The sequence below is a fragment of the Phoca vitulina genome, unplaced genomic scaffold (assembly GCF_004348235.1).
Source record: "Phoca vitulina isolate PV1807 unplaced genomic scaffold, GSC_HSeal_1.0 scaffold26, whole genome shotgun sequence".
In the NCBI taxonomy this organism is placed as follows: domain Eukaryota; kingdom Metazoa; phylum Chordata; class Mammalia; order Carnivora; family Phocidae; genus Phoca; species Phoca vitulina.
Window position 1 is genome coordinate 9949684 of NW_022589729.1, and position 15642 is coordinate 9965325.

Sequence of the window (15642 nt, forward strand, 5' to 3'; positions counted from 1 at the left end):
CTTCCCCCACCCACGGAAAGCTCAGACTTGACATAATTAGTCAAATAACATATCTGAAAGCAGACCTTCCATTAATCATTAAAATTCACATTCCTCTTTACAGAAATATCACCAGCTGCAGAATCCATCTGATCAACTTTCTTCTACCTACGCTTCAGATGCACGGATCTGCACTCCTTTTCCTACACTCCTCGGCCCATCACTTTGTGGTGACAACCACCGTACCTTTCCCTGTGCCTATATGAAAGGCCCACTCTAGCTAACATTTTTTTTTTCTACAAACAGGACTTCTATCCCTCATCTAACATAAAACCGAATTTTCTCTGATTCTAACCCCTTTCACTGGAAGTCTTTCATTCTCTCACCATCGGCTCCGAATCTCACGGGTCCTAAGATCGAAAGAATGCTGCTGCACAAGCTCAACTGTCATCATGACATTCAACCATTTATTTCTACCGAGGCTGAAACTTCCAGATCAAGCCACCACCTCTGAGGATCTGGGCATCTGGATCGCAATTTACTTTTATCTTACTCTCTACTACTCTCCTGGCACCTTAATGTGCATACCGATCATCCTTACAGTCTGCTGAGTCCTATATCCAATACTTTCAATTACAAGTCAGTTCTACATTATGATCACTGAAAACTGTCCCAATTCCAAAATCTTAAATTAAGACTTCCTATCTTCCCAACAATTCTCATTCCTTTCAAGTCATCAATCTGCTTTAACATCCCTCCAGTCCCGACATCCCTGCATCCTGCTCTGTCTACCCGGCACCTCCTCACTTCTTGATCTCACAATTTCAACTCCTTTGCATTTTTATGTTTTCTCATCCCGTGGTGTGTCATATCTACCTTATTACGTCTCCAATCCTGGATCAGGCCGTAATCCTGTTCCTCTCTTGCTCCTGTTCTCGGCACTGAGCACTAATGGAGAAACTCACTTAGTTCTATCACCCAAGTCCACTACAAATGTACGATTTCTCATCTCTGCAATCCCTGATACATAGTGCCACTGTCTTTCTCTTCCTCTGAATTTATGTTCTTCAGCATTCCTTTCTTACGCTTCTGTCAGAGGAAGAAGTGTCTCTGGTCTCTGTTAGGCAAACCCCTCTAAACTGTTTAGATCTCACACACTCCTGACTTTCATGGGACTAGAAATCATCTCCATTCTTTCACTCTTCATGTGCTTTCTCTGACAACTCCCCTCTCTGACTACAAGCATGCTTAAGCTTCTCCCATCCTAGAGAAAAACATAAAATAAAGCACTGAACATCTTTATCACAATCTAGCCTCAATCCTTAAGCTATCACTTTGTTTCCCTGGTTTCCTTCACCAAACTTCTTGAAAGGTAACTCTGAATTTGCTGTCTCTAATCTCTGATCTTTTAATTCCTCAGTTCCCACAATCTGGCTTTCTCCAACCAAAACCTAATTAACTTATATTTGCAAATCAAATCCTAGACTAATGTCATTTCTCAATCATATCACATATGTCCCTTTGTGGTTTCCTATCTTGTTCCCATAATTGCTAATGTCTCCCAGAGTTCTTTTTCTTCCTACATACATCCACTTAACAGAAAACCTTATCAATTCTTATTTTTCAGGTATCACAGAAGTGTTGTGGTTTCCAAATACTTCTTCCTAGTCCTTTCTTTGCTCCTAAATTCCAAAGGGGTACTCCCAAATGTGTACTAACACCTGCGCTCGGACATCCACAGGAATATCAAACATATGTAATCAATCTAATTATCCTTCATACTGCCCCCACTATATCTGCTTCTCTTCCTACGTTCCCTGTCAATTTAGTACTATCCACCTGACTGTCGAAACTAGGAATCCAAAACTAGAAATACATCTCATCTCTCTCTCCTTCTTTAATTTTCCATACCCAAACCAGGTATCAATCCTGTAATTTGAGGAAGGTTTATGAAATGTTTTTCAAATAGTCTCATCTTCGCCATCTCTACCACCGCTGTCTTTAGTCAAATCTCTCCGCTTCGTTGCTGCATTACTCGCCTCATTCTCCAGTCCAGCCTTCATATTGGTTACCCCTGCAGCTTCCTAAAACATGGCTCTCATCACATTACTCTCTGCTTCAAGTCCTCTAACTTTTCCTCTCTCCTTCAGAATTAGGTACTAACCCTTTTATACTCTTCTTGTTCCTCTCAAGTACTTGAGATCATTTAGCTTGCTATCTTCTCTGAACAGGCTCTGTATTTTCATACAGATCTGCACTTCACTCAGGAAATGAAGTCTGCCTGGACTATTATTCCCAAAACATGAAACTTAAGACATTAGATATGTCAAACCATAGTTAAATACTCACTCATTTTCCAAAGTAACTTAAAACTCTTGAAAACATAATCAAATCTGTATCTAGAAGTAAATTACTACTACAAATAAATACAATATTCTGTGTAATCAAAAACAGAAACAAAACAATGGGCAGAGGATCTGAGTAGACATTTCTCCAAAGAAGACATACGGATGGCCAACAGGTATGCTCAACATCACTCATCATCAGGGAAATGCAAATCAAAACCACAATGAGTTATCACCTCACATCTGTTAGAATTAGCTATTATCACAAAGACAAGAAATAACAAGTGTTGGCAAGGATGTGGAGAAAGGGGCCCCTCGTGCATTGTTGGAGAAGGTAAACTGGTACAGCCACTATGGAAAATAGTAAGGAGGTTTCTCAAAAGATTAAAAATAGAATTACTGTATGATCCAGCAATTCCACTTCTGGGTATGTATCTGAAGTAAATGAAAACAGTAACTCAAAAAGATATCTGCACCCTATGTTCACTGCAGCATTATTTAAAATAGCTAAGATAAGGGAACAGCCTAAGTGTCCATCAATGGATGAAAAGATAAAGAACATGTAGTGTGTGTATGTATATATATATATATATATACACACACACACACAATGGAATATTACTCAACCACCAAAAAAAGAAATCATGTCATTTACAATAATATGATTGGAACTTGAGGGCATTATGCCTAATGAAATAAGTCAGACAGAGAAAGACAAATTCCTATGATCTCACTTATGTGGAACCTAAAAACAAATCAGCAAACAAAACAAAACAAAATAAAAACCAACCAATAGATAAAACAGACTAGTAGTTGCCAGAGGCAGGGGGTGGAGGGTGGGCCAAATGGGTGAAGGGAGTCAAAAGATACAAATTGCCCAAAAAAAAAAAAAAAAAAGTCAGTGCCTGGCTGGCTCAGTCCATAGAGCATGGGACTCTTGAGCTCAAGCCCCACATTGGGCATGGAGCCTACTTAAAAAAAAAAAAAAAAAAAAAGACACAAACTTCCAGTTATAAAATAAGTCATGGGGATGTAATGTACAGTATGACAAGTATAGTTAGTATTGTATATGTGAAAGTTGCTAAGAGAATAAATCTTAAAAATTCTCATTACAAGAAAGAAAAAACCATCTAACTGAATATGGTGAAAGATGTTAACTAGACTTATAGTGATCATTTTGCAATATACACAAATTACCAAATCATTATGCTGTACATCTGAAACTAATATAATGTATGTCAATTATACCTCAATAAAAAATAAGTAAAACAGACACTATGAATCCCACAAAAATAAAGCAAATATATAACGAGCATGAGTTTCTGAAACACTTTCAGTTCTATAATACGCTTTAGTTAAAACTAACCTGCCAGTGCTGAGTGACAGCATTCCACACTCCCACTTTCCCTGTATGACTCGTAGCCACCAACTGGTTCCCAATAAAGAAGAGAGCATCTACGGGAACGCCAAGGCTGAACACTCCTTAAATGATAATAAAAAATAAAGAGGTTAAACAGTCACTATCTTTAGAGTTAATCAAAACCCAGATTAGAAACATTGTGAAGGTGACTAATTTAAACTTGTTTTCATTTCCGTAAGTTACATGCTAGACACTTTGGGGACCAAAAATAAGAAAGCCAGTAAGCTCTTAAGCAGCTTGCACCACTCCTAACACAGGTAAAATCTGCCCTAAAGAATCTCACACCGATAAAACACTGTATTATCTGAAGCTGTGGTTCCCACGCTTGGGTGACCAACAAAATAACCAGGTAGATTTACAGTGAGCAAAATAAAAAGAACCCTAAGATTCATCCCAGGCCTGCTAAATCAAAAAACCCACTACATTTTTATAAAATCTATAGGAGATTTAGCTACAGCTTGCTAATGAACTGGGTATCTGGGAACCACTGATCTGAAGACACAGACTTGGCAGCCTCAACTATCTATAGAATGTTTCTAGAAATCTGGACACACATACACACACAAACAGAAAGAAAAAAAAGCAGCAAGAAATCCTACTAAAAAAACAAACATTCAGGCCTTTACTCAGAAATTATTTTAAACTCCTTGTTTCCCAGCACTGCAGATCTCAATTTAATTCATTCAAAAGGCATTATATTAGGCCATTGGATTAAACAACATGAGAAGACAGGATATTACTAGGTACTTATGGTTTAAAAGAGAAAAAATGCAAACAACCAATTATAACATAATCCAACAACAGCTGAAGGATGCACAAGGTCAAGCAACATCCAGAGGAGTAAATGGAGTTAAGAAAAAGGGGGTTGAGGATATTTCTTAGAAAAGAAGCCATCTGAGTTGAGTTTTTTTTAAAGGCAAACAGTTCATCAAATGAGGGTCAGGAATGGGTAAGCCCAGGGAACTGAAGAAAGGGGAAGACGGGATGTAGGTGAAGGAGGTTGTAAGGAGCAAATATCCCACATTAATAGCAAAAGACCCAAGAATATTTAAAGGAGAGAATTCTAGGGTCACCTTGGTATGGCATTATGGCCCTTCGTAGTTGTTTCTGGACAATATATAATAGTAAAACATTATGCATAAGGCTTTGAAGACTCATGGGAAGAAACAAACCAATTAATTCCAACTGCAGCATGTATTAAAAGCATAAGCCAGAAAAGATAACCAATTTCTTTTGACTCTTACACCAGTGCAGGGTATTTCTCTTTCTGTTCAGAACTTTACTACATACAAGACAATACTAGCAGCAATAAAAAACACCTTGAAAATTCTTAACCAGGAGCACCTGGCTGGCTCAGTCAGAGGAGTGTGACTCTTGGTATCAGGCTTGTGAGTTTGAGCCCTGTGTTGGGTGCAGAGATCACTTAAAAATAAAATCTTAAAAAAAAAAATTCTTAATCTTGAAAAAGCCAGGCCCCTAGCAGGAGGAAAAATGATATATACTGGGAAAAAGGGGAGGGGGTGAGTACTGCTAAGAATGTTTTCTATATATATTTTTTATGCATTTATACACATGAATATACCATCTCAGTCCAACCGGTCAACCAAAAAAAAAAAAAAACACACAACCCCGCCAAAGAAAAAAATAAAACACAACACACTCACAAGAAGCTAATAAACTCTTTGACCAGATTGGCTGAGAAATAAACCTGCCACTTCAGAGCAGAAAAGCATCATTTCACACACAATTTTAGGAAGCCTTTTAATTTTGACGCCAAACAATGGTTCAGAACACGTGAAACCAACTGTATTCAGGACTTTGGCCCACGTGAAAGGTAGAAATAAAAACAAGAAAACCAACTAACATCTAACATTACTCTAGAGAAGGATGAGGTTCTGGGAAATCAAGGAAGACATTCTGAATGATCTCAAGAAATGTAAAGTGTCACTCCTACTTAGGCTCAACCATCTTGGCCACTATCCACAGGGAAGACACGGTATAAGTAATGACAAGTTCCTGTCTTCGGGGACCCTGTCAGCGGAATACTGCTGATGGCAGCAATCCCGCAGCACTCCCTTATACAAGTGATAATGAAAGGAGCTCAACCCCTGGAAGAGCTCTATCACGGACATACCAGCCCTAGCAATTTTCTTTGGATGGTGTTGTCAAGTTCTGAAGAACATTTGTAATAATAAATGGTTTCTTTTACTGGACGTGAACAAATTACTATGTACCATCTCCTCACGTAGCTGCCTAGCACCCTGGCCTCTGAAAACAAAGCAAGGCACAAAATCTCCTTCACTTACGGGTATGTTACAAGCGGCTACTTGAAAAAAGGGGGGAAAAAAATCACCACTTATTTTCTCTCTGTATAATTACTAGCGTATCATAATTTGAAAATTTTAACATTAAAAGTTTTTTTCTAAAGTTGTTATTAGGGAGGACCTCCACGGCCAGTCACGATGGAATAAAAACAGCATCAGATTATTCCTTACGGGGCAACAACAAACTGGCCCAAGTACATTAGCAGCTGTTTTAGACACTGGACAACAGGCAGCAGAAGACTGCAAGATGGGAAATGGCCAAAAGAAGCCCTGCATTCACCCAGAGGGAGGTGAAACTCAAGTGCAGACCGATGATCTCCCTTAATGGAAGAGACGGAGGTCAGAGAGGTCAGAGTGCGCCCCTGCTGAGGTGACGAGAACGTGTGAGCAAGTTCGAAGGAAGGGGGCAACTGCACCAGGATGGGGGGGGATGGCACAGAAGTTGCACAGGGGACACCAAAAATGTCTCCAGACATTTCCACATGCCCCCCTGGGGGTTTCCTATGCCTTGGCAGAAGCCGGACTGCCCCTGGGCAGGGGAAGCATCCCCGCAAAACAGAAGAGATAGGCTGTCACAGGACAGAGTGTTGAGTGGAGATAAGAGAGATTACAGGGGTAGACGCCAGCAGTTCCAGCTCAGGAGGAGTGGAGAACCCTGCTGAACCCCTCAGCTGTTCCTCAGTAAAGACTCCAAAAACATAACACTTTAGGCATAAGGACCACACCCTTGAAAAGGATGCCAAGCCCTAAAATAAAAAATAAAGCAGAGGGAGGCTACCTCCCCTTCACAAAGCATAACACCATGCCTAGCAGGATCAAGAAGATCCTCACGTAATTTAACTGCCTGCAGGACAAAATTCACATTTTTTTTTTTTAAAGATTTTATTTATTTGAGAGAGAGAGAATGAGAGATAGAGAGCACGAGAGGGAAGAGGGTCAGAGGGAGAAGCAGACTCCCTGCTGAGCAGGGAGCCCGATGCAGGACTCGATTCCAGGACTCCAGGATCATGACCTGAACCGAAGGCAGTCGCTTAACCAACTGAGCCACCCAGGCGCCCAAAATTCACATATTTTAAAGGAAGGCAACATCCCATTGTCCCCTACATAATGTATTATTCATATGTCCAGCATATAATCAAAACTTCCTAGACATGTAAAGTAGAAAAATGTGACCCAAAATAAAACTATGACATGATCCAGATACTGGAATTAAAGTAAAAAAATAATGAAACAGCTATAATGAATTTATTAGATTTAATAAAAAGTACTCCATAATAAGTAAAAAAATAAGAAATCTCAGCAGAGAAACAAACTAAAATGGAATCGAGAGTTAATTTTAGAGCTTAGAAGTCCTATATCTCAAACAAAAAACTCACTAGATGGGCTTAACTGCAGAGTGAAAACTGAAGAAAATAGGTAAAAAACATTAAAGACAGATCAAAAAATTTATCTAAAGAATAAGGTATAAAGAAATGGAAAACAAACAACAAAACAGTCTTCAGTGATCTCAAGGCCAATATCAAGTGGTCTAATAGAAAACTAAAAAGAAAGAAAAAAGAAGAAAGAAGGAGAAAGAGATAAGCCTTGGAGTGGAGGGGGAAAGGGAAGGAGGGAGGGAGGAAGACAGAGAGACACATACACTGAGAACTCCCTTAGTTGTGCCAATCAAAAACATCTCCAGACATTTCTACATGCCCCCTAGGGGATAATATTACCCTGGTTGCAATCCTCTAATCTGGAATATATATAAAGAACTATTACAAATCAATAATAGGATGACAAACTCATAAAAAAAGAACAATGATAAAGACACTTCCCAAAGGAAATAATACAAATGGTCAATAAGCACATGAAAAGATGCTCAGTATCATTGATCAACAGGGAAATGTTAATTAAAACCACCATTAAAATCACTGCATACTCATCCCATACACTGCTAGCAGAAACGTAAAATAGTACAACTGCTTTGGAAACCAGTTTGTAAGTTTCTTAGAACACGAAGCATACACTTTTCATATGATCCAGAAATTCCACCGCTAGGTATTTACCTTGAGAAAACATGTCCAGAGAAAGACTTTTTCTTGAATTCATAACACCTCCGAATTGGAAATAAACCAAATGTCCATCAACAGATAAATGGATAAACAAATTCTGGCATGCGAATTCAACGGAATATTACTCAGCAATAAAAAGGAATGGAACACTGATACATACAACATATAGGGATGAATCTCAGAAACACTATGTTAAATGAAAGAAGCCAGACACAAAAGAATACATACTATGTAATTCCACTCCTGAAATTCCAGACAAGCGAAATCTAATCCATGATGACAAAAAACCTCAACTATGTATACAATGGGGTTTATGCTGAACACCTGCTTTCCTTTTGGAAATCTCGATTCTTAGTATGTGCTAGGCAGAGGGTGCCTATGTGACGAGCCTCCAGTAATAAACCTGGGCACCAAGTGTCTAATGAGCTTCTCCGGTAGCCATCACACAGGTACTGCTACAATTCATTGCTGGAGAAATTAAGCATGTCCTTTGAGACATCACTGGAAGAGAATTCTGGAAAGCTTACACCTGGTTTCCACTAGACTTCACGCCATGTGTCTTTTTGCTGATTCCGCTTTGTATGTTTTGGTTGTAATAAATCATAACTCTTTAAAGTAGCTCTTGCTGAATCCTGTGAGTCCTCGTAGCAAATCACTGAACCTGGAAGTGGTCTTAGGGACCCCTGAGTTCAGAGGAGGGGTCCAGATTAGACAGATGAACATGCAAGTCACCCGTACAGAGAATGCAAAGCCGTTAGAGTCGCTGACAGGATAAATACAGAGGAAAGATGAAATCCAAGAACTGAACTCTGGGGAACTCCAACATTTTGAAATCAGTCAAATGAGGAAGAACTATCAAAAGGAACTGAGAAGAAACAAAGAGGTAGAATAAAAATCAGATTACAAGGTATCCTGGAAGCCAAAGGAGGAAAGTCTTCAAAAAGAATCATTAACTGGATCAAATGTATCAAGTGACAGACAGCTCTAAAGTTTTAATAAGATGAAACTAGGACTTGATCGTGGGATTTAGCAGAGTACAGACCACAGGTAATACTAACAAGAGTAGTTTTAGGAAGTGGTGGGGACAAAAGAACGATTAGAGCAACTTCAAAAAAAATAGAAGAAGAGGACATAGAAACAAGATCAGGTAACTCTATCTTCTGCTTTAGGAAAACAGAAAAATGGAGCAAAAACTGGCAGAGACTGCAGGGTAGTTTTTGTTGTTATTCTTAACACAGAATGTATGCTGGTGGAAATGATCCAAGAGAGTGAGAAGTTCTTACAGTGAAGGAGAGAGAAGAAACAGCTACTGGAACAATGGCCTTGCATAGGTGAAAGCAAATAGGATCTAGTCTACAACTAAATACAAGGACTTGGCCTTAGATTAAAGCAGAGACAACTTAATCACAGTAACAAATGGGACAACAGAGTATATGAGCACAGATGCACAGATAGCCAGATAGGATTTGATTTTCTCTATTTTCTCAATGAGAATGACAAAGCATTGGAAGTCCAGAGAAAAGGAAAACAGCTGAAATAGTCATTTAGGAGAGTTACAGAACTGACAAGGATAATGCAATAGGATTTCTGGGTGGCTTTTAAAGGGCCACTTGAGGGTAGAGGTCATAAACTGAGACTAAGTACAGGGGTGGGTGGGTGGGTGGGTGGGTGTGTGTGTGTGTGTGTGCGCGCGCGCGCGCATTTCTTTTCCCTAGTCATAGTTAGTTATTCAGGTGGGAAGGTGGATTTGGCCAGGGTTGGGCATTTTTCCACATGAAAACAGCAAAGAGAATGGTGCAAAAAAATTGAGGCTCTGTGCTAGTGTGAATGTAATGACAGAATCTAAACCTGATAAAAAGGGAAGTGATAAGTGAAGATCCCAGTGGAGTTGGAGAACTTTTTGATCTGGGGAACTAGAGCTGATAACTTCAAAGGAATAAAGGACAGTGATGCTGAAAACTATACCAAGTACAAGTCCACATGGCATGAGATTTGAAATCTGGGGAGGTGGGGTGGGAACCTGGGAGAGAAGGGAAGGAAAGTGGTCTAGAACAATAATTCTCAAAGTGTGGTATGTGAATCTCTGTGGCTCTCTGTGGCTCTGAGACTCATTCTAGAAGTCTGAGAGGTCAAGACGATTTTATGTAATATTAAGGAATTATCTGCCTTTTTTGCTCTCCTTATCTCAAGAGTGTACAAGAGTCTTCCAGACACTACATGACATGATGGGGTCATCATTACGACAGTTAACAGAATCCATGTATCTATTCTTATGTTTTCTAGAATAGTCTATATTGGTAGCTTTAGGATATAACTAACTTTGTAAGTTTCCCCAAGACTAACTTAGTTTGTTCTAAATACTTCCACTATGTTCTTTTGGCTGTCTTCAGCGTTAGCTGCTATCATCTCTGTAACCTCATTATTGTCCAATAAATTATTTTAAAATCCAAACTTACCTTGAGCCTACAAAGAAACACAATAAAGAAATAAGTACATATTGCTGTGTTTTGCAATATTACTATTAAAGATGCTCTGGAAACTTTCATAAATTTTTTTTTAAGATTTTACTTATGTATTTGGAAGAGACAGCACAAGCAGGGGGAACGGCAGGCAGAGGGAGAAGCAGGCTCCCCACCGGGCAGAGAGAGCAGAGAGCCCGATGCGGGGCTCGATGCGGGGCTCGATCCCAGGACCCTGGGATCACGACCTGAGCCAAAGGCAGACGCTTAATCGACTGAGCCACCCAGGTGCCCCAACTTTCATAAATTTTTAAAATTTATCTGAAACTGTTTAAAATACTTTATTCTAAAATAAATTTATTCTAATATATTTTTCATCTACTTATTGATGATTTTTGGCTTCGAAGTGAAAAAATCAGAACACGTGCCTGCTCAACCCACAGCGGCACCATCGAAGCCTGACGGTGCTGACAAATAAATACATATGACCTGGAAGGGGGACTGGGCCAACACTGAGCCAAACAGGAAAGAAACATTAGAAATAACAAAAATTATCTTTCCCTCAACTTTACAGACGCTGATCACTTGCCTTATTGGTGCCTACGTAACAGGACGTTTTGAATACTATTGTCACGCCGCTCGTGGGTTCATGGAGGCCAAATATTCAGAGTTCAGAGAAAAAAAATACTTTCGATGAAGATGTGAAAAAGTCTTTAAAAGCCAGAAACTGTTAGACAATTTCACGCTGGGACTGAAAAAGGCACTGAAGCACCTTACGGGGTAAGTCACGGCACCGCCCTGGCTGCAGAGACGCGCGCCAGTCCTCCGAGGGGACGCGACTCGGAGCCGTGACAGTGCGGAACGCGTGCTAGAGGCAAAGCCAGTGCAGGAACCCACCACGCTGCCACCTTCCAATTACACAGTAAGTCCCTGAAGTAAAGATGTGGCAGACACGAAACCTCGTCAGCAGGATGACGCGCAGATGAACACAGAGCCGTACCTGACCCTGGTATTTTGCTTCTATTAATCTGGCATCAGCACCAACCAATCATTAAAGATCTTTTGTGTGAATGTGTGGCCACAAACACATGTGGTGTTGAACTATTCAAAGCTTTTACGAATCTCATGCTTTACCCTAGAACAGCCGTGCTGACATGTGCACCGATGGAGCAGTGTGCGTGAAAACGGCAGGCACGGGGCACAAATGAAAGGCGGGGCACCAAACTGTCCCAGTAATCACTCACTTCTGCTCTGCCACACACTCTCAAGGAAAGAAGAAAAGGCCAGTTTAACTTCAGAATGTCCTTGATGAAGCAACATGTATAAAAATTTGTACTGACTAAATCTTAATTTACTAAACACTACTGAATCTTAATTTATTATGTGTTCTTAATATTCTGTGTGACTAAGTACTATGAGTCAAGGAAAAGCATCTTCCTGAACACTGGAGCTGAGAGCTAACCTAGCTGTTCTTTTCACAGAATACCATTTTTATTTGAAAAAGTGACAAACTATTCTAATTCAGAGTTGAGTATTTGGTAGACCTTCCTCAAAAGTGAACAAAGTAAGCTGGTTATTTCAATGATAAAAATTCAGTGTTTCAAGTGAAAATTAGAATTTTGGAAAACTTCTATCTGCCATGATGAACGTGACGGTTTCCCAATACATAAGAGTTTAGGGATGTGATCGGTAGTTATAGCAGTAAGTGGGATTTTGGGGGGTTTTTTGGATAGTCTACAATGAAAGACATCAGCATTTGGAAGATCTACATAACTCAGTAAACCAACACTTTCCAAATGACCAATGCATGATGTCACAAAATCATGCATGCCTAAAAGACCCATTCAAAGTATAAAATAGACTGATGAATTTTAACAGAGTATGCAAGATTCAGTGATATGATTTCAAATGTTTAGGACAGTAGCAAAAAAGAATATCCATGGTTATCTGAAAAGACTATAAAAATGTTTTGTCCAACTACGTATCTGCGTAAAGCCAAACTTCCTCCAGAAAGTTCAACCAAAAAACATAATGCAGCACATTAAACGCACAAACAGGCACCAGAGGGGCGCCTGGGTGGCTCAGTTGGTTAAGCGACTGCCTTCGGCTCAGGTCATGATCCTGGAGTCCCGGGATCGAGTCCCACATCGGGCTCCCTGCTCAGCGGGGAGTCTGCTTCTCCCTTTGACCCTCCTCCCTCTCATGTTCTCTGTCTCTCATTCTCTCTTCACAAATAAATAAAATCTTAAAAAAAAAAAAAAAACAAACAGGCACCAGAACTCAATAAAATATTAAAGAGATTTACGAAACTGTAAACCAATGCCACTCTTCTCACAAATGTTTTTGGAAAACAAAGATATTTTTCATTAAAATATTAATCATGTTACTATGCAATGGGTTTATTATTGCTATTTTTAAACTAATATGTATTTATAAAAATTTTAGTCTTAATTCCCATTATGATAAGTAACAATAGATATCACGCAAAATCTCTTAAATAGTCCTGGATGACATTTTAAGAGTACAAAGTAGTTCTGAGATTAAAAGGTTTGAGAATTTCTGGTCTAGAAGCAACAAATGAGGAAAAGCAAGAAAGTTATTTACCTTATCTTCAGGCCCTGTAGTGTAAGGAACTGGAGAGAGCAGTCATCAATAACTGGGATCCAGGAAAAGCACATTCTCATAAAGCAGCCAAGTTTCAGCTAGAGCATATTGGTAAAAAGATTCTACCCTCTCTCCTAAAACACCAATTTTTCCCCCCCTTTACCAGATCTTTCCTCTCATATTGAGTGGTCCTATTATCACTGAACCCTGGAAAGATATGTGGCAACTCTCCTAATAGTCCAGGTTAGTTCTTACAAAGATGGGCAATCCCTCTTAAACTTCAGAATATTACATATACCAGCAAAATGCAGCATAAACAAGGTTTTCCCTACCAATTTCACTTCCGCTCCCTCCATCTTGGACACTCCATAAGATGATGCTACTCTCTGAAGCAACAGCGACCATTTTGTCTTTGTCTCCATGTGGACCTCCAACTACTTTTGCATTTAAAGCTACTCGCTCAATAGTCCAATCCAAATATGGGCTTGTAAACACTTGTTGCCATCCTGAAGATTCTTTGATTCTGTTATGAATGGAAACATAAGTTAGACTCAGCAGCAATTAAGCAAATAAAAAGGGATATAGCAAAAAAATTAATCACAGCTATATTTATTAAATATAAAATTTTACCAATTCATGTCCTCTACAAAGCCAGAATGTCTTTCCTAAGCTATCTTATATTTATATAGAGAGGACATATAAACCACTTAAAAAGAGACCAGAGTTCTGTATTGCTCCAAGGTAAAGTTCAGAAAAGTCCTTCAAATTTGAAAAAAGCTGTTAACAGCTAAAAAAAAAAAAAAAAAATTCTATCTTTCACTTTTCTACACAGAAAAGTGCTACTATCATTATCTATGGATAGGAATGGTCAACAAAAATCAGAATTTTAGGATAATTATTATTCCTTTCAGTTAATTCAGTTAATTCATCAGTTATTCAGTTATTAACTGAAACTACCTACAATCAACCTATTATTTTTTGGTACTTCAGGTGATGGGGTGATAGGCTATCCAGGCAAACCAAGATAAAGGAGTAATGTGGTATACCATTATGCATTCCAATATCTTGGACAATCAAATGAATAAAATGTAGGGCTTTGGAAACGCTTAGATTTTAAAGGTTTCTTTCTAAATGAAAAAATTTCATAAGCCTATTCATTCCCCATAAATAAAGGGCTACCAGGGTTCAGATTTGCAGTTCAGTGAATATAAATGCTTTCATATTTAATTTCTGATAAACATACCAATAAATTTTTAATAATTTTTTCTGCCTTATCTGAATTTAAGTCTTTCAGACATGTATTCTGCATGATTATACAGCCAGCTTTCATACATTAAGAACTTAGAGTTAAGCAATCACAATGAATGACGTAAATTTTAACTACAGAGTATCTATTTTTAAAGTTACACCAAACAAATATGTAAACAAAATTGTAAAGCTTTCATTTGCCTTACCTAAAGAGAATAAACATATATGAGGAAAATAAGTACTCATTTATATACTACCTGACATATTCATCACAAAAAACAAACTTCAGTATTCATAAATGATGGTTACCTGAAGACTTAAATGGAATCACTTTAGCTTCATTTTGTTTAAAAATGTATGCTAAAGTAATACAACCACAATTCACAAAAATATGCCATTTGGCCTCCTTATTAATTTCAATAACTAATGACTTCCTTAACTTCAAAGGAATACATAGAAATTGTGTAACTTCTTTTAAGAAAATGTACAATTTTTCCTAAGCATTATATATATATATATATATATATATATATATATATATATATATGGTCTGCAATTACCCACTTTGGCCACCAGATGGGATCATGTGTTATGACAGACAAATGGAAAAAATCATTTAATAAACTCTAAACATTTACAAACATTGAGATATCAAACATAGACCCTCTTAGGAACTGCCAAACTGGGCAAAGCAGGGACTGCCAGCACCTTAAGAATAATGACAATATGCTGCTACGTGGAGGCAAACATACACCAGGCTCAAAGCAGTGTTCAATAAAGAGATGCTGTGTTGATTTAATGAGGTGAATGATGTGATTTTGTGATCATTATTTTATAAACATAATAAAGCTGCATGTGATCTAATTTTTTATAGAGATCCTACTTCTAAGCTATCTTTTTAGAAATTAGGGTATTATAAAATAAAGAGATGCCAAAAAGAGTAAAAGAATCAGGACAACATATTTGAAAGTGATTCTAACAATTAGAAAATTTAACCCAATTGATATACTTACTTTTGTTTTTAAGTTAAAATTAAATACAAAGATGAAAAAATATATATGCTTTATGATCTTCCATACAAGTAATACAAAACTGAAAATACATAAAACAAGACAGAATGACCTCTGAACAGCACTCCATCTCCTTACTCCTGCCCACTGAACCAACACTATGAAATCAGGAGAGCTATGCAAATAGGTTATCTTCCAC

The 15642-nt window shown here is 38.3% G+C and overlaps 1 protein-coding gene across 2 annotated transcripts in view; it reads right to left on the bottom strand.

The window, feature by feature from the left end:
• KCTD3 (potassium channel tetramerization domain containing 3) overlaps positions 1-15642 on the bottom strand; it is a 50130-nt gene that overhangs the window by 19401 nt on the left and 15087 nt on the right. For both annotated transcript variants that reach the window (XM_032422171.1, XM_032422170.1), the window contains exons 9-10: positions 13518-13708; positions 3691-3806 (exon numbers count right to left, since the gene is read on the bottom strand). In XM_032422171.1, coding sequence (XP_032278062.1) covers positions 3691-3806; positions 13518-13708 — 307 coding nt within the window. The remainder of the gene's footprint in view (positions 1-3690; positions 3807-13517; positions 13709-15642) is intronic.